At 38.6% G+C, this 23,582-nt stretch overlaps 2 protein-coding genes across 2 annotated transcripts in view; one reads left to right on the forward strand and one right to left on the reverse strand.

Moving 5' to 3' along the window:
* Positions 1 to 22,589, forward strand: part of LOC122562181 (lysosomal alpha-glucosidase-like) — a 56,780-nt gene extending 34,191 nt beyond the window's left edge. The window contains exons 10-20 of the mRNA XM_043714807.2: positions 2,202 to 2,315; positions 4,126 to 4,210; positions 5,023 to 5,140; positions 5,946 to 6,079; positions 8,854 to 9,005; positions 11,567 to 11,715; positions 14,986 to 15,127; positions 15,619 to 15,717; positions 20,608 to 20,772; positions 21,595 to 21,747; positions 22,317 to 22,589. Of these exons, the coding sequence (XP_043570742.2) occupies positions 2,202 to 2,315; positions 4,126 to 4,210; positions 5,023 to 5,140; positions 5,946 to 6,079; positions 8,854 to 9,005; positions 11,567 to 11,715; positions 14,986 to 15,127; positions 15,619 to 15,717; positions 20,608 to 20,772; positions 21,595 to 21,747; positions 22,317 to 22,379 (1,374 nt within the window). The 3' untranslated portion in view covers positions 22,380 to 22,589. The remainder of the gene's footprint in view (positions 1 to 2,201; positions 2,316 to 4,125; positions 4,211 to 5,022; positions 5,141 to 5,945; positions 6,080 to 8,853; positions 9,006 to 11,566; positions 11,716 to 14,985; positions 15,128 to 15,618; positions 15,718 to 20,607; positions 20,773 to 21,594; positions 21,748 to 22,316) is intronic.
* LOC122562183 (anaphase-promoting complex subunit 11) overlaps positions 18,619 to 23,582 on the reverse strand; it is a 141,017-nt gene continuing 136,053 nt past the window's right edge. Inside the window, exon 4 of the mRNA XM_088000626.1 lies at positions 18,619 to 18,931. Coding sequence (XP_087856752.1) covers positions 18,903 to 18,931 — 29 coding nt within the window. The 3' untranslated portion in view covers positions 18,619 to 18,902. The remainder of the gene's footprint in view (positions 18,932 to 23,582) is intronic.

The following is a 23,582-nucleotide window of genomic DNA, read 5'->3' on the forward strand; positions in this document are numbered from 1 at the left end:
ATGGAGAATGTGCAAACTCCACACAGTCAGTCACCTGAGGCAGGAAATGAACCCGGGTCTCTGGCGCTGTGAGGCAGCAGTGCTAACCACTGTGCCGCCCATTTTGTGGGGGATCTAAGATGGCAGTGATCTGAGAAGGTCACACTGCAGAGCTTCGCATCGCAGCAGGAGCAGGACGGTCCTTTAACCCACCCATCCCAGGTCATCAGGATTTCTTGGGGCATTGGAAAGATTGTGGAGCCCCAAGAAACATTTAAAAATTGACTTGCCTGTATTTTCAACTGTCTAGAAATGCCTAAAAAGGGAGGAGGCCGGGTCTGCAGCTCAGCCTGCAGCAGCCTCGGAGCCAATTACTCTTCAGGACCTTGTGAACCAGCTCTCGAAATCTTGCGAGATGCTGGGGACACAGATCGAAGAGAAACTGGCTCCAGTCTCTCTTATGCTGCAGAAGCATGAGCAGAAGCTGGGAGACCTGGAGAAGAGGACGGATGAGGTGGAGCACAGGGTCACAGTGGTGGAAGCTGATGCCAGTTCATTCAAGGATGAGATCCAAGCCCTGAAGACGCAGGTTTATAATTTGCGTGACCAAGTGGATGATCTTGAAAACAGGGGCAGGAGAAAAAACATTCGGATCATCGGTCTGCCTGAGGGTAAGGAAGGTGAGCGGCCGGCGGAATTTGTTGAAGATTGGCTTCCGAAATTCCTTAACTTGGAGACTGGCATGAGAAGATTGAAGATAGAGAGGGCTCACTGGGTCGCAGCGCAGAGGTTGGGTCTGGGTCAACGCCCTCATCCTTCCCTGGTGCGGTTCCATCATCACCGGGATGAGGAGAGAGTAACGGAGGCTTCCAGACTCCAGGGGAAGGATCCAAAGGCCCTAATTTATGAGGGGTCTAAGATCATGTTTTTTTCAGGACTTTTCAGCAGTGGTGATCCAGAAACGAAAATCATATGATGGTGTCAAGAGAAGACTGAAGGAGCTTGGGATTCAGTACTCCCTGAGATATCCGGCAGTGCTTCGGATCACCTTAGATAGATCCATGCATCTCTTTGACACATCAGAGAAGGCAAGAGACTTTGTGGACAAACTAACCTAATTTAAACAATTGTAGTATGTATAAAAATTGTGGCTTGGGTATGCGTTTATCATTCTGTAAAAGAAATGTACGAAATCCAGTTGGACCTTTGTTTTTCCCCTTTTTTTTCCCTCTATTGATAATGATTTGGTTCAAACTATGTCTGGCGGTGGTTAAGATGTAGATTTTAAATTTCTAAGTTAGGACGTACCAAAGAATGGGTGGGTTATTTATTACCCCCTTTTTTAATAAAAGAATTTTTTAAATTCATATTGATATTCTATCGAGTGTTTATTCTTTTTAGCTTGTACTTGCGATGCGGCTCCAGCTGGGAGAAGTGAAGGTGGTTGAGATGGTTAGATGCCTATTTATGGGCAGTTCGGGATGGGTAGTTACCCCCTCCGGGCAGGGGGTGAGTTCCCCTACTCAACGCTATTGGCGCTTTATATGTTGGTTTGTTTTCTGGTTTTTGTTGGTTTTTATTTTTAATAATTTTGTATGTTTGTTAAATGTAGTGGTTTTAGTTTATGTAGTTTTTATATTTGGTAGACATGTGACACTAAGGCTCAGCAATTTGTGGTTCGGGTTCCTCCTCTCTGGAATTTAAATGTAATTGCAGAAGATTATGGCTAATGATTTGATTAAATGGTGTACCTGGAATATCAAGGGAAGTCACTCACTAATTAAGAGGAAGAAGGTACTCTTGAGTCTTAGAAAAGAGAAGGTGGATATTGCTTTGTTACAGGAGACACATTTGGATGACAAGGAGCATCTGAAATTACAGGAGAATGGCTTTGACCGAGTTTATTTTTCATCATTTAATACCAGAAGTAGTGGAGTGACTATATTGGTTAGGAAAAATCTCTCATTTAAATTGTTGGAATGTGTTAAAGACACATAAAAATATATTATTAAAAAAATAACATCTTGTTCAGAAATTTTCAGACTATCCTTGTGCTGTTTCTTAATAAAATTATAAATAGCACTTCATTGAAATCAGTTACCACAACATGCAGAACACAAGATTTTCCAAACTCATTGCTCATTGTAACTGACAGGATTTGAACTTTTACCACCCAGTCCCACCAAGCAGATTTAAATTGTGTTCTGGTCTGTTTTGTTTAGGTTTGGCCTGGCCCAACTGCTTTCCCAGATTTTACAAACCCAGAGACTCATGACTGGTGGTATGAAAATCTTAAGGAGTTTCATAATAAAGTGTCCTTTGATGGGATGTGGATTGTAAGTATGCAAATGAAAATTCAAAAATTCTGTCTTCCAGTGAATTGAATTGGTAAAGCAGTGGAAGGTAAATGACCTTGATGTATATTGGATAGCTACTGTATAATTCTGGAGTATATGCTACAAATGCATCCAAGGGTTTTGCTTTCACCTGTCCATGCACAAGTGGCACTAATGAATTTTGGTGTTCATTTAACAAATAATTGAATAATAATTGAAAATTGGAAATATTTTTGTTTGTATAGCATTTGTGTTTGCTTTGCAAAATTGTGCTTCAACAGATCAAACTTAATTTGGAATTTGGAGGTTTCTGATATGAGGTTTAAAAATCAACAAACTGTGATAAGTGGGAATGGAGCTCATAATGAAAGAATTTCATCATTTTCATCCCAAAGGAGGTGTAAATAAAGCATTTGAGAGTTGCCTCACCTAAATTTTCAAGTGTTAGATATGGCTCATTGACTTGACAGTCCTCTCTGCACCACCTAGAGGTAGTGTGTATGCAATTCAAAGCCTTGTAACCTCATTCAAAATACATTCTTCATTTAGCATTGCATTCTTCAAAATATTCGATAATTCAGTAATTCTAGCATTAGTTTTGTATTTGAGTAATTCTGAAAAAATGTTTTTGTTGAAGCTTTGTGTCTTCCACTCATCAAGATGATTTACAAGAATCCCAATATTTAAGAAGAAACATTATACTGCACGAGAGGAGAATACTGATCATTTGACCCACGGACTCTGGTAGAGGCAGTTGCATGAAGCATGCACCCATTAATGATGATTCACGGTTAACTCCAGGTTTTAAATATTAAACCAGGCAAGTTGACTTTGGACAGGGCGTTGGCCTGTTTGTTTTGCAAGTGCAAGCTGGTTGAGTATGGTTAGAACATTTGTTGCAGAAATCCAAATGGATTTGCTTTGTGATACAATCCGCAAATGTTTAGGGCATATGACTGGGTGGTAACTCAATTGTAGCATCCTGTTTGTGGTAAATACCACTCTTGATTTTCTGAGTTTGTAAAATGTTCAGTGAGATATGTTCTGATTGGGGTAGCTGATATCCAGCAGAGTGGATTTGTGTCCTATTTCAGCATAAGGTTTGCATGATGAGCAAGTGGTTCAGCCTTATTTACTAGCTTGGTGACCATGGAACAACACTTGGATGTAAAGCTTCAACAATGTCTTTTTTAAAATTTGGCAGTAATCAGCTTCTCGACAGGAAAACAATTTTCTGTTTTATTACAGGACTTAATGCAACTTACTGGTTAACGGAAAAAGTTAATTTAGGAAATGACTTAAATTATTGAGCCCAACTGCATAAATACAGGAAAGTAGAAATGGATGAGTGTTTCTGAAAAGCTGTGGATATGCAACCAGTTCTGTATGTCAGTTAACCAGACTCTGTCCCACTGCCTGTACAGCCACAAAGAAATTTGTTATTGATGTTGAATGGTACCTTTTTGCAAATCAGAGCATTTTTTTTCTTTCAGAAACAAGTCATGGTTTTGTATGTAAAATGACACAGCTTTTGCCACAGTTCTACCTTGAATGCTGTCCTTCCTACAAGGTCATTCCAGCTGTTTTCATCTCAGCACAGCTGAGTCTGAACGGATGGTGAAAAACAATGAATAATAGTTTGTTGAACTGATTGATTTGCATATTCAATTGAGAAAATCAGCACCTTTTGAATACTGTCAGAACAAGCAGTTTGTGTAGTGCACAAATTGTAGTGAAGTTTAAACTTCAAAAGGAATGAAGCTTTCTTTTAAGCTAGTATTAAATAAAAATTAAGTTGTTTGTTTCACAGGATATGAATGAACCATCCAACTTTGTTACTGGAGCAATAAATGGTTGTCCAAACAACAGTTTAGAATATCCTCCTTATGTACCAGGTAAAAGATAACTTTAATACCAAAAGCAAGATTTGTGTTTCAGCCTCCTCATTCAAAACCTTTTTGTCATTCATAGAGTCATACAGATGTACAGCACGGAAACTAGACCCTTCAGTCTAGCTCATCCATGCCGACCAGATGTCCCAACCTAATCGAGTTCCATTTGCCAGCAGTTGGCCCATATCGCTCTAAACTCTTCCCATTCATATACCCATCCAGATGCCTTTTAAATATTGCAATTGTACCAGCCTCCACCACTTCCTCTGGCAACTCATTCATTACACACACCATCCTCTGGGTGAAAAAGTTGCCCCTTAGGTCCCTTTTATACCTTTCCCCTCCCACCCTAAATCTATGCCTTGTAGTTCTGAACTCCCCCACCCCAGGCTAAAGGCTTTGTCTATTTATCATATCCATGCCCCTCATGATTTTATAAACCTCTATGAGATCACCCCTCAGCCTTCGATGCTCCAGGGAAAACAGCCCCAGCCTATTCTCCCTCTCCCTATAGCTCAAATCCTCCAACCCTGACAACATCTTTCTAAATCTTTTCTGAACCCTTTCAAGCTTCACAACATCTTTCCAATAGGAGGGAGACCAGAATTGCATGCAGTATTCCAACAGAGGCCTAACCAATGTCCTGTACAGCTGCAACATGACCTCCCAATTTCTTTATAGTGTTTTAAAGGTTTTTTTTGTTTTTTGTATACATGGTGGCTTGTGATTTGTGCAATATTTTGCTTCATCTCTGATTCATACAGCAAAGAACATTATCAAATTGTTACAAAAAAATGTCTGCTTGTCTGTTCCAGGTGTGACTGGGGGATATCTGAGGTCCCGGACTGTGTGTATGTCTGGACAACAGCATTTATCATCACATTATAACCTCCACAACCTATATGGGTTGACTGAGGCCATTGCTTCCCATGAGTAAGTGACAATTGAAACAACAATGTTTTGATTTTATTAGGTATGGGTGCAGTGCTCTGTGCAGCAAGCCAAAATTTTATGAACGCTGTGCAGAATACTTTTTAGTTTTTCAAAAGTACTTTGGAATGAGTTCCATTATGCTGGCTGGTTTGTTCTGCAGTTTCATGAACAAATGGCTATTCTTTGAGCTTTCCAGATGTATGTTTTAACATTATCCACTACAAACGGCCTGCTCTTACTCCCCTCTAGAGACCCACTGTGTACACAAGAATTGAACCTTTTGGCATAATTCTGCATACAAACCAAGTATCCAGCCAACTGAGCTGAGGTTTAGAGGGGATGTCAGAAAATATGTTTTCATCGAGAGGGTGGTGGGAAACTGGAACTCATTGCCTATAGAGACAGAAAACCTTGTAACATTTAAGAAATATTTAGATGTACACTTGTGATGCCAAGGCATAAAGCTTTGGGCCAAATGCTGGAAATGAAATTAGAATAGTCAGGTGGTGGTTTTTTTAGTGGTGCAGACTCAGTGGGCTGACTCTGATTCCCAAGTATGCAGAGCAGTGTCAGTCACAATCCCCGGGGTATTACATGTCGCCTACCAATATTCAAAGTCTGTTAATGAACTGGCTTGTGAAACTTTTAAAATGATTTTGCTGCATTATTGAAGAGTAAAGTGCAAGAACAATTTTATTTTCAAGTAACTATCCATTGAAAGAAGTGGGGTGTAAATTGGCAGTGGTCAGTTGACGCATGTTTTAAGTCACTGTTTATTTAACATTGGCTTCTTTCTTATGTCAAGTGCTCTGATCAAGGTGATAGGAAAACGTCCATTTGTGATATCACGGTCCACTTTCCCAAGTCATGGTCGCTATGCTGGACACTGGACTGGGGACATTGAAAGTACTTGGAGTGACATGTATTATACTATCCCAGGTATGGAAACAAACCAGTTTTTGGCATCATCCTGAAACATTGTCCCACTTTCCATAGATGTTTTCAAAATTTTGGTGTTATTTATGGAGTTGTCCTTTTCGAAATGAATAACTGTTAGATGAAATTTTCACGTCCTAGTAGCTGTTTTACAAGCATTGGCCAAGATTCATTTGGTAGCAAATTGCTCTTTCATCAAAAGGTTTTGGATTTAAATTCTACTTCCAAAGTTGAACATAAAAAAAAAACCAAGGCTCAAATGCAATACCTACGGAGTGCCACATTGTCAGAGATGCCATCTTTTGGACTGGATAAAGCACGATCCCATCTGTACTTTCTAGTGGGTATAAAAGATCCCTTGCTACCAATTCAAAGAAGAATGGGAATTATCCCCAATATCCTGGTTAATATTTGTTACTCGATCAGAATCTTAAATATAGATTATGTTGTCATTTTTGACAAGATAACGTAGAATAATGACATGACAGAGTCATTAAACAAATGCTTTGTGACAAACAAAGATAGATACAAGAAACGTTGCAGAACAGTGGGGAAGCAGGGGTCTAGTGAAAATAAGCTTAAATAAATCAGTATCAGTAAAGGAATAGTTATTGAGAAATTAATGGAATTAAAGGCAACTAATACCACAAACCTGAAATTGTCCCCCTGGCATTAAGAGGTGAATGCAGAAATCATGGGAGCATTAGTTTTAATTTTCCTGAAATGCTTAGCTTTAGAAAGGTCACACAAATTATAAAGTAACAACAGTACTACTTTTAAGAAAAAAAATGGAGGGAGGGAGGAAATGGAGATTTGTAGACCAGTTGGTTTGGCATCAGTAGAAAAGACAAGCTCCAGTCTACGATCAAGGACCCTGTGTAGTGGTAACTTAAGAAAATTACAACATGATTGTCCTGAGATGTCACAATTTTAAGGAATAAAAATTGTTTTTTAGATCTGGAGAATTTTCTTTTGAATAGATAACTAGCATGGTTGATGAAGGGGAATATGTGAATGGAGTGAATCTGATTTTTCAATAATTATTTCAGTTTTTACACAAAAAAAGGCTCAAGAACATGGATTGAGCAAATGAGAACCAATAAGGGTGAACAGATTATTTTCAGTTCGACAGGCTGTAAGTCTGCAAGAAGTGTTTGGATCTCTGCTATAAACAATCTATGTAACTGATAGGGAAGAGTGCAGAGAGGCAAAGAAGCTGAAAGGGAATAACGACAAGCTAAGTGAGTGGGTTGGAACTTTGCCAATTCTTCTTTATATCTATGGATGTCAAAGTATTGAGCATATTCAAGACGAGTAGATTTTTGGATTCTAAGGAAATCAAAGGACATTGGCATAATGTGAGGAAGTGAAGAAGGAGATTAGCTGTGATCATATTGAATGATAGAGCAACCTTGAAAGATGAGTGAAATACTTCTCATTCATATTATAATTAATACCATTACGGTATTATATGATTTATCAACCAATTTTTTTCTGTAAAAGAGAAGCGATAGAGTTACATTTGATTTATTGTAATCATAAGTATTAAGTACAGTGAAAAGTTTTGTTTTGCGAGCAATACAGGCAGATCATAGCAAACAAAAGCAAACACATCATAGGGCGCTTAGATGGAGCGAGGCATGTAACGTTAGGGCTGCACAGGAGTGCACAAAACAAAATCAACATTAGTTAAAGTTAGAGAGGTCCATTCAGCAATCTGATGACAACAGGGAAGAAACTGTTCATGAACTTGTTGATGCTTGTTCAAGCTTCTGAATCTTCCACTTGGTGGAAGAGGTTGGAAGAGACCATTATCAGGGTGGGAGGGATCTTTGATATTGGCAGCCTTTCTGTGGTAGTGAGATGTATTACATGATGGGAGGTTAGCTTCTATAATGGTCTGGGCTGTGCACACAACTCTCTGTAGTTTTTTATTGTCCTGGACAGAGCAGTTACTGCACCAGGCTGTTTTGCACCTGGATACAATGCTTTCCATGGTACATCTGTAAAGGTTGGTAAGGGTCCTTATGGCCATGCAGAATTTCCTAAGCTGCCAGAGGAAGAAGAGGCGTTGTTGTGCCTTCTTGACGATCGCATCTATGTGGGAGGTCCAGGGCAGATTGTTGGTTATCACTCCTAGGAACTTAACTTTCTTATTGAAAAATCCCTCAGTCATTCTTGAAATAGTTCTCCTTTTTCAATGTTAAACAGTAAGATTTTAAATATGTCTTTCTGATTTGTACATTATGAAGCATAGTAACACTTAAACTTCTGTGAGCTGCGCATATCTCAATCAACTGACAGATCGAAACAAGTCTTTTCAACACAGGTTAAATGAATCCCATGAGGGAAGTATTTAGTCAAATATAGGATGTGCCTTTTTATATTCATAATTTTGATCTCTTTTGCTTATTTCCACGTGGATGTTTTAATTAGAATCTGTGAATCAAGCAGCTTCCTGTTTGACTGAAGTGTGCAGCTGCTCACAGCCACTGCTTGATCTACTATATGTCAACCACATGAAAAAGCATGACAGGAGTGCCAAATGATACTTCTTCTTTTCTTCAATTTCTCTGCCTTATCATATCTCCACTTGCAAGAACTAAAAATATAAACCCCTATGTGATTACATACAAGTTTACATGTTGTTAGTATGATGGTAGTACAGAACAAAGCTTTCTTAGATTGTTATGCTTTGGCAATCTGTTATATAGTTAGAATGTCAGATATTAATTGTGAAAAGGTGAAAATATAAAACTGTTTTGTGTGCTTTCCAGCAATAATGCTGTTTAACATGTTTGGGGTTCCTCTTGTTGGAGCGGATATCTGTGGTTTTGGTTTGCCCACCACTGAAGAACTCTGTGTGCGTTGGATGCAACTTGGATCATTCTACCCATTTATGCGGAATCACAATGCCCTGCATCAGCCGGTTAGTCCTTGAGTGTACAATAAACATTAAAGCTGGCTTAGAGTCCAATTCTGGTTAATTATTTCAAGGCATAGAATGCATAGATATCTTTGAAAGATTCATTTGTTATATTACTGTTTGGTAATAGAATATCTGAAAAGAATTTCAGACTGTTACCTGAGATGTAAAAGCTTACCATTTATTATCTTCAATTTTTAATGTTTGTTAACCTCTAATCATTTTGCATGAAAACAGTAAACAACAGTGAACATCCAATATTGGAGCAGGAGTGGATTAGTCAGCCCTTTGAGCCTGCTCTGCCATTTAGTAAAATCATGGCTGATCTGATTAGTCCATATTTCTGCTCACCTCTGATAACTTTTCTTCTCTTATTTATCAATAATCTACCAATTTTGCTTTGAAAAATATTCAAAATACTCTGCTTCTGCTACTTTTTGTGAAGAGCATTCCATAGACGAATGATTGTGAGGAAAGAATTCTTCCATATCTGTTTTAATGGACAACCCTTTTACTTTTAGTCAGTGATACCGAGTTATATGTTCTTCCAAAAGAAGATGCATCCATTCCATTTCTAATCTGTTAAGAGCATATTGTCTCTTTTCTTCTTCTTCTTCTTCTTCGGGTTAGAACATGGATTGCCACTGGAATGGTCCATGCTCATTGGCAAAGTACTTCAGCAGTTTGTCACTATCTTTTGAAGGATATCTCACCAGGAAACTTCCATCCTTAGTGCAGGCCATCAGGTTTATTAGAAATGATTTTACAGGGTGATAATCGACCGTTTGGCCTCAATATGCATACTCCTTCTGTGGCCAAAAATCATGGCATGGAATTCAAACATTGTCTATGTGAACAACAAACTAACACTGTTTGAGGTTGAGAAGCTCTTGTTATTGCAATATTCTTAATGAAATGCTATATATAGCCAGGAAATTTCCTTGCTTCAGTCAATACAACATCATGACTGGAGAGTTTGCTTATTTCAAAGCTTGCTGTACAAATTTGGATTCTTTCTCTTTGAGGTAAAGATGTGAGTCTCCTTGTCCTTGATGGCTTGTTGTTTTCGATTGTCTCCAACCACCTCCATTGTCTCTCTAGTGTCCCTCCTCTAGCTACTGACTTCATCCCTCTCCCTAGCAACTGTCTGAGACAGATCAGACCCTTGACAGACTTGCCACATTTAATCCTAGAATGGGTTTTCTGCCATTCCTCAGACTGCCTATTTCTGGCACTCACATCCCCAGATGTTATTGCCAGGAGAATAACATTTGGCACCTGAAGCCTGTTCGAACATACAGTTTGCTTATGCCTGATTTGTAGAAGTTAAGACTTTTTTTTTTACATTATTTTGCTTCCTAAGTCTTCATATTCTAACAAAAATCTGTTGATTTGAATTTTAAATTTGCAATGATTCTTTTAGAAAAGCAAGTTCCAGATTTCCACTAAAAAATCTGAAAAAAGTACGCCACACCTCAGCTCATTGCCTTTGTTACTGCTGGTCTAGACTTTTGAAAACATTTCTGGCTGTTTCCAAAATTGTGTTCACCATAAACTTGGCATCATCTGCATCCTTACATGTGCCAAGTTTCTTTCGCTTATAATCCTTCTGCTCTCTCATGTAGATTTTCAGCCAAGCAATGTCTTGATATTCAAATTCTGATTTCCATTTCCTCCATATTGTCACCCATCTCTGATCATGTTTCTCTCACCTTCATGCTACCTTGATTCAGTTAATTCTGACTTTCAGTGAACCCTGATTTTAATTGTTGCATCATTGCTGGAATCCTTTAAGGTATTAAGCCCCATAATTCCCTCCTTGAACCTCCCTGCCTCTCAACCTTTCTTTTCTCTTTTTTAAAGTACTCCTTAAAATCCACATCCTTGGCTAAGCTTGGAGTTAACTGCCCTAATATCACCTTGTGTAACTTGCTCAGGTTTTATTTTGTAACACTTCTGTGAGACACTTTGGGACTACATGAATATATGTTGTGGCAGGAGCCCAGGATGCATGGGACAAAAAGGGTTGGTGCTTGCATCTAAATTTTGCACAAGCATTCTGCCTTTAAAATGTATCTTGTTTGACATGTTGCTAGGATTGATGTCTCTTAACTTGCTACACCACCTAAAGAAAAATATGGAGCAAATTGAGGTCCTAAGAAGGAAACGCTTTGGTTTCCTGATCAGAGTCTACAGTCTAGATAATTCATGGCAGTGTTAGCTTCTCAGGATTGAATGTGTCCAATAAGGCAGGCAGGAATCGCATATTGGCATAAGGAAAACATCTCGATTAACTTGCTCTCCTGGCGGACTTTAATGATTTGCCTGAGTTTTGCTGATGCACTATGAAACATGTACATTGAAGTCTGTTCTCAGACAAGCTGCACATGGATGCCCCACTGCATGGCAATAGCTGACTGGATATTGAGATGTAAGGCCCAAAGTTAGGCCTACTCATTCAAGTCCAGGGCTCATTTCCTGTGTTTCCATGTTTGACATAGTTATAAATATATCATTTAATTTGATCACCATTTATAATGGGAGACCTTTACTTTGTTTTGCAGCCCCAGGAACCATATGTCTTCAGTGAATCAGCACAATCAGCAATGCGGAAAGCCCTCTTCAATAGATACATGCTGCTGCCTTTCCTGTATACGCTTTTCCATAAAGCACACTCTGCCGGAGAAATGGTGGTTCGGCCACTGTCTTTTGAGTATGTTACCTTTTTAGCGCTGTTTGAAATGAGATTTGAAAATAGTAATCTTACCTGAGGACAGATCAAAACTAGCTTTGTTTTCTTTTTATTTGTGCCTAAGATTTTTATTTCAGGAAATCGAGTTACATTTAAATTGAAACTCTAAATGTTTAGCGCTATTAAACTTTAGGTGATCATAACTTTAATTTGTTTTGCTGTTCGGGTTACCTGTGAAGCAAAGTCAAATTTAAGTTTTCACATCCTTGTCTGATAATATCGCTTAATTGGCTCAAGATTATTACCAAGAGATCTTTTGTCCAGTTCTGATTACCCAGGTTTCATCTGACTAATCACATTGCAATCTGCACAAGAGATTAACAACAAATGAGGGGGCAAGGAATCTTTAGGGACCTCGTGCCTTGTGTTGATAACTCGTAGCTTTCCGAGGATACAAATGATAGGTTTGATCGCTAATAAGCAATTATTCTCGGAGTCTAATTTTTCATTATATATGCCATTGACTTTGACAGAGTAGAATTTCATATCCAAGTTTGCAGATGGTATTAAATTAGGATGTGAAATAAATCAGCAGAGGCCAGTACCCCATCACCAAGTCACCCTTTATTTGCATGTGGAGGGTCCTTTACACTGATCCTGCTCCCTCAGAGCCAGCTCTTGAGTGAACAGAACCTCTGACAGTCCTATTTATACCTGTCAGCCAGGGCTCCCTGATTGTTCCAGATTAAAAGCCCCAATCAGGAAAGTCATATTTTATGAGGTCTACCTGGCTGACCTCATGACAATCGCAATAAGGTACTCAATAATTATTATGTTAGATTTTAAAGGTACATAGATGAAGGGAGTGGGCAAAATTATGGCAGATGGAATTTGATGTGAAGAAGTGAGTATTTATTCATTTTGGATCAGAGACTGACAAATTGGAGTTGTATATTCTCAGTGGAAGAGATGAGTATCCAAGAGGTTTTGATATCCATGCATGTACATCATGACATGAATGCAAGAGCATAACCTGATAGCTGAATAGATTGTTGGCCGTTTCTCAAAGGATTAGGTTTCAAAGAAGATGAGGTTGTGTTTCACTGGTACAGACTCTTGATCAGACACCAATCACCATGGACTGTGTAAAGACTGTTTTTTTTGTGTGTTTTTTAAAATGAGGGCTGAAATGAGAGAACGGTATAAAATCAATGTTTTTAAGGATTGCTGAAACACTAATAACCTGAACATTCAAAGCCAGCATTGTGTAAACAGCCATTTGAACAAGCAATAACTGAAGTGGTTCCAGAAAAGTTGGAGCCAAGAGATCATCTACATTGTAGCTGGGTGGTAACAAGAAGTTGATTGGTCTGTGGACAAATGATTAGTTGTCAATGATACATGCCATTTGTCTGCCAGTAACCATGTGATTGGTTCTCAGGTGCCTGAACAGCTTAGGGCTGGGCATCAATTTTTTTGATCTCCAGGACAGGAGCTATCTCTCTACTCTCTGCAGTCAAAACCCATTTTGAACTGAAGAAAGCTAGTTCATCTTTCCTCCAGTAGCTGTTGTAAGTTGAGACTCTGTTCATATATCAGAGGTATTTTGTAAGCTCACCAGCCACCTCATAGCTTTTGCAAACCAGTGGAAGCATCCAAAGAGGGGTAACTGAAAAACAACATTCTAACCATCGTAACAATCATCTCAGCAACTGTGACTTGGCACTACAACTGCCTCCCAGTTTTCGTGTGTGTGTGTATGTGTGAGAGAGAGAGAGAGAGTGTGAGCAAGCACAGAGAAGGAGAGTTTGTCAGGGGATTAATGTTTTAATTTGTAGTATATTCCAGTGATGTGTAATTATTTGCCTATAGCTAGGGTCTAATTACTTGCAATAAATAGTAATTCTAAAATATTAAACCCAGTCTGCGCTTTCTATCAGTTTGGTCTGAAAATAAAGTAAATTGGGGAATCTTGTGTACAACTCCAGGAATAGCAGTTGTTGATTTTCAGCATGCTGGCTCAGTAAGTCATGATGACAACAGGTCCTCAAAAGCTATACTCAGCATGGGTGAAGATATAAACAATGATGCCTGATCTTAAGGGTACATGTTTGAGGACATATCACATAGAATTTGGCTTGTGCTATTTATAAAAAATTGGAGAGTGATCTAATTAAGATATTAAGAATGAGAAAGGAGTTTGTGGACTAGATAAAGAAAACATTTTTCCAGTGGAGAAATCCAGACCAGGAGGACATAATCTTAAAATTAAAACTGGGCTACTTAGGAATATACCCAGGATATGTTTTACACAGTGTTTAATAGATATCTAAAATGTTCTCCTCTAAAAGGATAAAGCCAAAATTTTCAAGATCAATTGATAGATTTTTTTTTTCAGATATGAAGGTGTCTCAAATGGCATGAAGTCTTCCACTCAGTTATGTTCTAACTGAATGTTGGAACAGGTTTCAGGTGATAAATGGTGTTCCTGCTGTTCCTATAATCTTTGGTTCAACTGCAAACAGACTCTGTCATTGTAATTCAGTATATTTTACTCATGTAAATAATAGGGCAGGTGGATGGCCTGCTTTCAATAATTTGTAACGAGATGTAGATTTCACTGATTAAAATCAGCATTTGTCACCCATCCTGCCCTGAGCCAAGAGTCATGGTCTCGGACTGTTTGGACTGAGATAGTGGAAATTTTCTCCACTGTGGGTGGTGAACCTGTGGAATTCTCTGCCACAGAAGGCTGTGGAGGTCAAGTCACTGAATAAATGTTAGCTTTCTAGAGATAAAAGTTGTTGAAGGATATGGTTTCAGAGTGGACTTGCAGAGCTGATGTAGAAAATCAGCCATGATCATTTTGAAAAACAGAGTAGGCTTGATGGGCTGAATGGCCTACTTTTGTTTTCTATGGTGTTGCTGTGTGCCACTTGGGTGAGCTAACCAAGAATTAGATTGTAATTATTCATATTTTTCCCACTTCTCCATCCCCTTTTTCTTATGGATAAGCATCTGGTCTTTGACCTCACCCTTTGCAAGAAAACTGAGTTCAGGAACTCAGCAATGGATTGTTGATGTACTTGAGGAAATAATTGCCAAAGAGTCATCGAAATGTTTGTAAATGTAACAGTGATAGTATTGCCATCACATTTGTTTCTGTCAGATATTAAAACATCTATCTTGGTATATTAAAGAATAAAACTTGCATATAGTTTATCAGGTCTTTTCTGTCAGTTGTATTGGAGTTGTAACAGATAAATAAATGCTGCCTCTTTTGGGCTTTAGATTCCCACAAGATCCAAACACATTAAGCATTGATCGTCAGTTCATGTGGGGTGAGGCACTTCTTATCACACCAGTATTGAAGCCTAAAACCGTGGAAGTGGCTGGCTATTTTCCTGCAGCAACATGGTACAATCTATACAATGTAAGTTTTACATTATTCCAACTTGATCTTGTAATGACTGTAGTTTTGGATTTGTGTACAACAGCTGTGCTCAGTGCAACTTTATTTGTGCCACTGTTTTATCTAAGATTCAGTTCAATTCAGACTGTACAGGATTGTGTAGTGGTCTCATTTTATACCTTGCTGTAGTTTAGTTTGTGTGCTGAACAATCACTGTGGCAATATAACTTTTATGCAAATTGTTTTGCTTTTCTGGAATCTGAGGAGAGGCAGAAAGAGGCTTTAATGCAGTGTTGGTCTTGTGAAGCATAAAACAGTTGAAAAGAGCATCTGTGATGAGAGTTTTCAATTCCATGAAGGGTCCAGATAAATATCCATGCCACTGTGAAAAATAGTATCGTTCATCACGAAACTCAACTATTATTTCCAATGTATAGTGTGTATGTATGTAAAGCTGTAAATTTGTCATAATTTTAGCACCCCCTCTAATCTTATATATTTTTGATATGTAGGGTTCTTCAATTCGTAGTAAGGGTCAGTATGTTACACTACAGGCGCCCTTGGATACAATAAATGTTCATGTACGAGGAGGCTGCGTTGTGCCTATGCAGGTGAGTATATGTAAGTAACTTCAAAGGAGGTGAAATTTAACTTGTGGGGGAGTGCAAAGCAGATTAGCTACCCAAATGACATCCTGTTCAATTTTCCTTTTGCTTTCCTGCTGACTGTTGAATTTTACCCTTGAGTTATTTTGAATTGAAGGTGTATATTGAAAAACATTTGACTGTTATAGTTTCTCCGCAAGGCAGAGACATGTTTTGTCATGAGATATTGTGACACTGTCATATCCATCTGATCTGAGAACAATACATATCTACTGCATGCTGTGGCTTCCTGTAACAATTCATCAAATTTACATTGTGGAACAAATTAAATAAATTGGCACCAATAGAGAAAGAATTGCATGTATACAAATTATCAATTTATTTCTGTTATCAGAAATGAAAAGTTCTTTTGTGTAATAGTGGCCAGCTGAAAATTCAACTGGTCAAAATTGGGGGTCATAGAGTCATAGAGATGTACAGCATGGAAACAAACCCGTCGGTCCAACCTGTCCATGCCGACCAGATATCCCAACCCAATCTAGTCCCACCTGCCAGCACCCGGCCCGTATCCCTCCAAACCCTTCATATACCCATCCAAATGCCTCTTAAATGTTGCAATTATACCAGCCTCCACCAAATCCTCTGGCAGTTCATTCCATACAGGTACCACCCTCTGCATGAAAATGTTGCCCCTTAGGTCTCTTTTATATCTTTCCCCTCTCACCCTAAACCTATGCCCTCTAGTTCTGGACTCCCCAACCCCAGGGAAAAGATTTTGTCTATTTATCCTATCCATGCCCCTCATTATTTTGTAAACCTCTATAAGGTCACCCCTCAGCCGCCGACGCTCCAGGGAGAACAGCCCCAGCCTGTTCAACCACTCCTTGTAACTCAACTCCTCCAACCCTGGCAACATCCTTGTAAATCTTTTCTGAACCCTTTCAAGTTTCACAACATCTTTCTGATAGGAAGGAGAGCTGAATTGCACGCAATATTCCAACAGTGGTTTAAACAATGTCCTGTACAGCCTCAACATGACCTCCCGACTCCTGTACTCAATACTCTGACCAATAAAGGAAAGCATACCAAACGCCTTTTTCACTATCCTATCTACCTGCAACTCCACTTTCAAGGAGCTATAAACCTGCACTCCAAGGTCTCTTTGTTCAGCAACACTCCCTAGGACCTTACCATTAAGTGTATACGTCCTGCTAAGATGTGCTTTCCCAAAATGCAGCACCTTGCATTTATCTGAATTAAACTCCATCTGCCACTTCTCAGCCCATTGACCCATCTGGTCCAGATCCTGTTGTAATCTGAGGTAACCCTCTTCGCTGTCCACTACACCTCCAATTTTGGTGTCATCTGCAAACTTACTAACTATACCTCTTATGCTCGCATCCAAATCATTTAGGTATATGACAAAAGGTAGAGGACCCAGCACCGATCCTTGTGGAACTCCACTGGTCACAGGCCTCCAGTCTGAAAAACAACCCTCTACTACCACCCTCTGTCTTCTATCTTTGAGCCAGTTCTGTATCCAAATGGCTAGTTCTCCTTGTATTCCATGAGATCTAACCTTGCTAATCTGTCTCCCGTGGGGAACCTTTTCGAACGCCTTACTGAAGTTCATATAGATCACATCTACTGCTCTGCCCTCATCAATCCTCTTTGTTACTTCTTCAAAAAACTCAATCAAGTTTGTGAGACATAATTTCCCACGCACAAAGCCGTGTTGGGAGAGAGGAGAGAATATCCAGTTCACAGGTTCAGAACATTTGATATCTGCTTTTGTTGCGGCTGCTAGGCAATAATAGAATCCTACTGCATAAGACGACTTTGACATGTCACATCTGTGCTAGCCACTTGAATGAGCTGACAAATTTTGTCCCACAGCCAGCTTATTCTCTCAAGCGCTGCTAATTACTCCTCTTCATTTATGTGTCCAGTTGTGTTAAATATTCCAATGGATTCTGAGTTTTCTACCCTTTTTTCAGGTAGTGCTTTCCAGAACTTAAACTCACTGAATGAAAACTTTTGAACTGATTTTTCATCTCGTTTTTCCCCAATCATTTTAAATTTGCAACTTGTATTCTTTTACCATTTCCCTTTTTTCCTTTCTCCAGGGCAATTGGGAATGGACAATAAATGCTGACTCCACCAGCGTTACCCACATTTAGTGAACAATTGGGCAATATAAAAGGGCCAGCATTTATCCCCTATTCCTGCTAATTTATTGGCTAAAGGAAACAGTTTCTCCCTATTTGCTCTGTCACAGTATTTTCTAATTTTGAAATATGAGTCTTTTTGGTATTCTTCCTGAAGCATAGTGCCCAGAATTATACACTGTTCCAGTCCACTCCTACACAGAGAACTGTGAGTCTTAGTACTGCTTTTTTTGATTTTATTCCATCTGCCCCTTTTCACAAAGATAAGTATCCCATATGATTTCTTAACTGCCTTGCCTTGTTCTGCCACCTTTATAAAACTTGTGTTTTCTCTACCTAAGATCTTGAACCCCCCCCCCCTTTCAAAATGTTATCATTAGATTATGATGCCACTCCATTTTGTTTCTTCCAAACTCCATCTTTACCTGAATGCATTAAATTGGCTGCCTTTTTCATTATTCCATATTCTCAAGTGTGCTATTATGATTAAGATCTGTATTATCCATAATTTTCAAAATTGTGCAGCTTAAACCCAAGCATGCATTTATAAAGTTAGAAAAGCAATAGTCCTAAAATAACTGACTGGAGAACCTCATATTGCATGTTATTTAGTCAGGGAAGCATCAGTTCACTAATATTGTGACTGCTATATCTTAAAACAATTTCACTTCTAATATCCCTTTAATATTAGGTGCAACTGGCTATAAGTTTGCTCGCTGAGTTGGAAGGTTCGTTTTCAGATGTTTTCTCACCATACTAGGTAACATTATCAGTGAGCCTCCAGTGAAACACTTTCTGCGTTTTCTTTGTTTGTGTTTAGGTTTCCTTAGGTTGGTGATGTCATCTCCTGTGGTGATGTCTTTTCCTGTTCTTTTTCTCAGAGGCTGGTAAATGGGGTCCACATCAATGTGTTCGTTGATAGAGTTCTGATTGAAATGCCATGCTTCTAGGAATTCTCATGCGTGTTTCTGTTTGGTTTGTCCTAAGATGGATGTGTTGTCCCAGTCAAAGTGATGTCCTTCCTCATCTGAAAGGGAACTTCAAACTAGCATCTACAGGAAAACAATACATAAGGATCAAATACTTAATTACAGAAGCAATTAAGGCAACATCCATAAACAAAGTTGCATTAGGACATTATTTCAACGAGCCACCACAGAGGAACCATGAGGAGCAGAGGAAAATCACCTATACAGTGTATTCAAAAAGAACGGGTACCCAATGAACACAGTCTGCTGATTTCTCAGCAACAAACCCAAACAAGTAGACAAACGCATCCAGAAACTCTAGCTACTCTCCCCTACATCAAAGACATCTCAGAAATGACTGCCAGACTACTCAGACCTCTGGCATCATGGTAGCCACACTAAAACAGCAGCTAATGACCTTGAAAGACCCTACACAGACAACAAGCAAAATGAACATCATTTACAAAATACCTTGCAAGAACTGTAGCAAACACTACGTTGGACAAACAGGCAGAAAACTAGCCACCAGGATACATGAACATCAATTAGCCACAAAACGACATGACCTAAGCTCACTAGTATCCTTACATACGGATGAGGAAGAACACCACTTTGACTGAGGCAACACATTCATCCTAGGACAAGCCAAACAGAGGCACGCACGAGAATTCCTAGCAGCATGGCATTCCAACCAGAACTCTATCAGCAAACACGTCAACTTGGCCCCCATTTACCACCCTCTGAGAAAAAGAACTGGAAATGACATCATCACAGGAGATGATATCATTAACCCAAAGGAAACATAACCACACAAATAGAAAGGAGGTCTTAACACCAGTGCTTCACCAGAGATTCGCTAATGATGTTAGCTAGTATGGTGACAAAACATCTGAAAACGAATCTTCCAGCTCAGCGAGCAAACTTACATGTAGAATCTCAACCTGAGGTACAAATCTTCTCAAAACTCATTAGGTACAGCTGCTTTACAAGCACGTTTTTTATGGAGTATTTTATCAAATGCCTTATGCAGTTTACAAGTGCAACATTTAGTGCACTGTATTAACACTGCTGTTAATTAACTAAATAATTCAGTCAGATTAACCAGACATCATTTGCCCTTGGCAACTGAAAGGAAAAGGGTCTTTTACATATTCTTTTCAATTTTTCCTCAGACTCTTTACTGTCTGTGTTTCTACTGCACGTTTTGCCTGTCATTTGTCATAAACTTGACTTTTTGGTTTTGTTTTGTTCAATTTATTTCCTTTGTCATCCAGGAATGTAACAGGGCCAATGCATGTTCTTCTCAGAACTGTTATTTTCTAAATGCACTGCTTCTGACCAGGATTCAGAAGCATTCTGCTGTGTAAGATTGCTCTCAAAGTATTTATTTGTATTGTGCATTAGGATTCAATGAGAGCAGCATTAATGGTAAGATCCAGTTGCTGCGAGTAACAGCCCTTTTAAAAGCTTTCCAACATGTCCCTCATAATTGAGGTTCATATGGAAAGCTAAAAAGGAAAAAAGTGCTCACTTTCCTTCAACTCATCCATCTAGCCAAGAAGAGGCAAAGCACATTTTCCATGCTTTCCTTGGTGAGATTTTTCCTTGATCCTGACAACAACTTTATCATAACTTCATTCCTGTCATTAACAGTTTAAGAGAACATTCAGAAGTGACAACTAAGTATAAATGTGTTTTCTTAATTCATATGTGTGCTATATCCAAGTGAGTGCTTGTTTTTCAATCTGTATTCTATCAAGGAACCCAATGCAACCACTGCTATCTCTCGTGGCAACCCTTTTGGTCTGATGGTGGCACTCTCTGACCAGGGAATTGCTCGAGGAGAACTCTTCTGGGATGATGGTGATCGCCTGCTGAGTTATGAAAATGGTGATTATACAGAAATTATCTTCATGGCAAAAAATGTAAGTGTGGCTGATTTCAATCAGTTCATTATTAGCCATTTGTTTGCATAGATTCTAAGACTGAAATTCATCCATCTTCTGAATCAGCAAGGTTATAATTCTTTGTTTGTACATGAAATTTTAAAGTCCTAGAGAAGAAAGATTGAGTTGCTACTGTAAGGCACATGGAACCTGGGTAAACCAGTACAAAAGGAGCCTGAACTATTACCAAACAAAATGTTGTGCATGTTAGAAATTTAATATAAAATTGGAAATTCTGGAAATATCAGATCTGACAGCATCTGTGGAAAAAGGAACGGTAAACTTTTCAGATCGATGCCCTTTCATCAGAAGTAAATGAACAAACCGTAATAGTAGCACTGCAGACTGCCTCATGAATATAAAATATCAACAGTAGCCAGAAAATTCTAAATTACTATTGCCCAGCCCTTCAGCTAAAAGGGGAACATTTGTGATAGGAACTTCCATAGGGAATCTTAAGAAGGAAGTTTACTTCAAATGAATGTAAAACTCCCAAGTTACAGCTAATCCATACAGATTTCCCAGATCCTAACATGTACTTAAACAGCTATTCTCTGGAAATTTTAAATCCATTTTGGATTTTTTAATGCAAAAGTGTAAGAGATGGTTGTAATTGTCGTGCAACATTTTTCTAAAGAAGGTGTGTTGCAACATTTGCAACCTTTTCAGTGGGTTGCGACTGCTTATATGCTGCCATCGCTTAAGAAGTTGACAAAGTTATGAGGGCATCTAATTTGCATGTGGTAACTAAATCAGCTCTGCTTCTTTCCATCATCTCTTCCCCTTTCCCACTCCCTTTAGAATATACTGTTCAGTGAAATAATCCATTTGAACAGCCAGATTGACGGGTTGAAACTGAGCAGCATCTATGTCTTTGGAGTTCCATCTCCCCCACGGAAAGTTTCTATTAATGGATTCTGGATCACGGACTTCTCCTACAGAACAGACACAAAGGTGAGGATGTGGGCTTCATCTAAATGGCATTTGAAACATCTTGATAAATACAAGTCAAATGTACTTTCAGATTTCAACTATTAACTTGCCTGTTCTCCCTGCTGATGTATGGTATCATGTGTTGTGAAATTTCATAGTATACTGCCCAAATTCCCAACTTAATGCATTACCGAAGACAGAGAATTTTGGCAGACTGTATGCTCCTTGGAGAATCACTGTTGAGCTTTACTTCATTGTATACAGGGATCTCTGGATAATGACCTTAACGGAAACTCCTGATCAGTTTAAATTTTCTAACTTTGGGTGTAGCCCTACATTGTCCCAACTGCGATGTTACCTTGGCTAAAAGAGGGTAAAGTGGAGGCAAATTTGAGATCTACATTGACTATATGATTTGTCTGCTTTGCTGTCTTAACTGACTATTGAAGGGAGTTGAATTAAACTTTCATAGTGTATCAGGTACTATCGACAGCAAAGATTTTTTCAAATTACCTATAGTAGGCCAGATTACATTGACCCGTTGTTATAATCTATTCATTTCTGGTATCTGATTTTCCTTGTTCATTCAGGTGCTGACATTGTGGAATCTGTCTATTCTGTTGGGAGAACCATTTACAATTACATGGACCTGAATAAAGTGATGTAAAATCTGCTATTGAGAACGTCTCCAGAACAGAATAATTATGCTCATAAAATTGTGGTAAAGGAGGTGAAAGAAGGGATATGGATTCTAGTTGTTAATTTAACAAAAAATGCTGTATATCATTTGAAATGCAATTGTTAATGATAAAGAGAAAATCTTTTCTGCTTGAACAAAATCCTGATTAAACTTGTTCTGAATATTTTGGATGGATGGAATTGTGGGATGGGCAAGGAGTTTGGAGGCTAGTGTTCCTCTTTGAAGAACTGTGACAATCATAAGGTGCTTTGAAGTATTACAAAAATGTGGAAAGGCCTAATTTGCTAATTGTCTCCAACAGACTCATTGATCCATCTTGCACCACAGCTGTTTTCACTGTTGTCTCTTATACAATCAAAAGGATTAATGTTTTCTTTTACTACTGAATTCCTTCTGTAAAATGTCAATGGATCTGCAGCATATTTTTTAATGTTACAGCATTTCTAACTGCTACTATTTATTGAGCTTTTCTTAATTCTTGGACCTCCGTGATACTGCAGGAGCATAATTATGCAAAGGATTTGAACTGATTTGGTCAATCATATTCAATTGGTTCTAATTTTCAAAAAGCAGGGAGATTTGTAGCAGTTTTATTTGCGGGTGATTTTGGTCAGATTTTTAGTGAAGTTATTTATTAAAATGTGCTTCTTCAGTTGTAACTATGCAAGGTAGTTGTATGCTAACCTGATTTTTTTAGGTTATTTAATTATCCTGTAATAACCTATAAACTAATCTTACTACATAACAAGAATCACTCTTCAGTATTATTTGAGGTAATTTGGAAAATTTCTAGGAGATGGGAATGGCTTGTTTATAGAAGTGAAAATTCATTTTGGAAGTTATTCATTGAACAATTATTGCTGATGAGACAAAGTCACTGTATCATCATGATTAGCTAGACAAAAAGCAACAAAGGAAATCAAAATTATTTTACTTGCCAATTATGACCTGCAATGCATTGCCTGAGAGGAGAGTGGAAGCAATTTCACTATTAAGTTTCAAGGAGGAATTGGATACCTGCTTGAAAGAGAAATATTTCATAGGACAAATTAGTAGTTATTTAAGAAATTCAACAGATGCAACAGGCTGAATGACTGTACCCTCAAGACGCTATTTGACAGTAGATCTAACCAATTGCTTCAGTTCTGAGTGAAAG

Source organism: Chiloscyllium plagiosum, unplaced genomic scaffold, assembly GCF_037043375.1.
Source record: "Chiloscyllium plagiosum isolate Xiang-an unplaced genomic scaffold, Cpla_swu_hap1 HiC_scaffold_25, whole genome shotgun sequence".
Classification (NCBI taxonomy): domain Eukaryota; kingdom Metazoa; phylum Chordata; class Chondrichthyes; order Orectolobiformes; family Hemiscylliidae; genus Chiloscyllium; species Chiloscyllium plagiosum.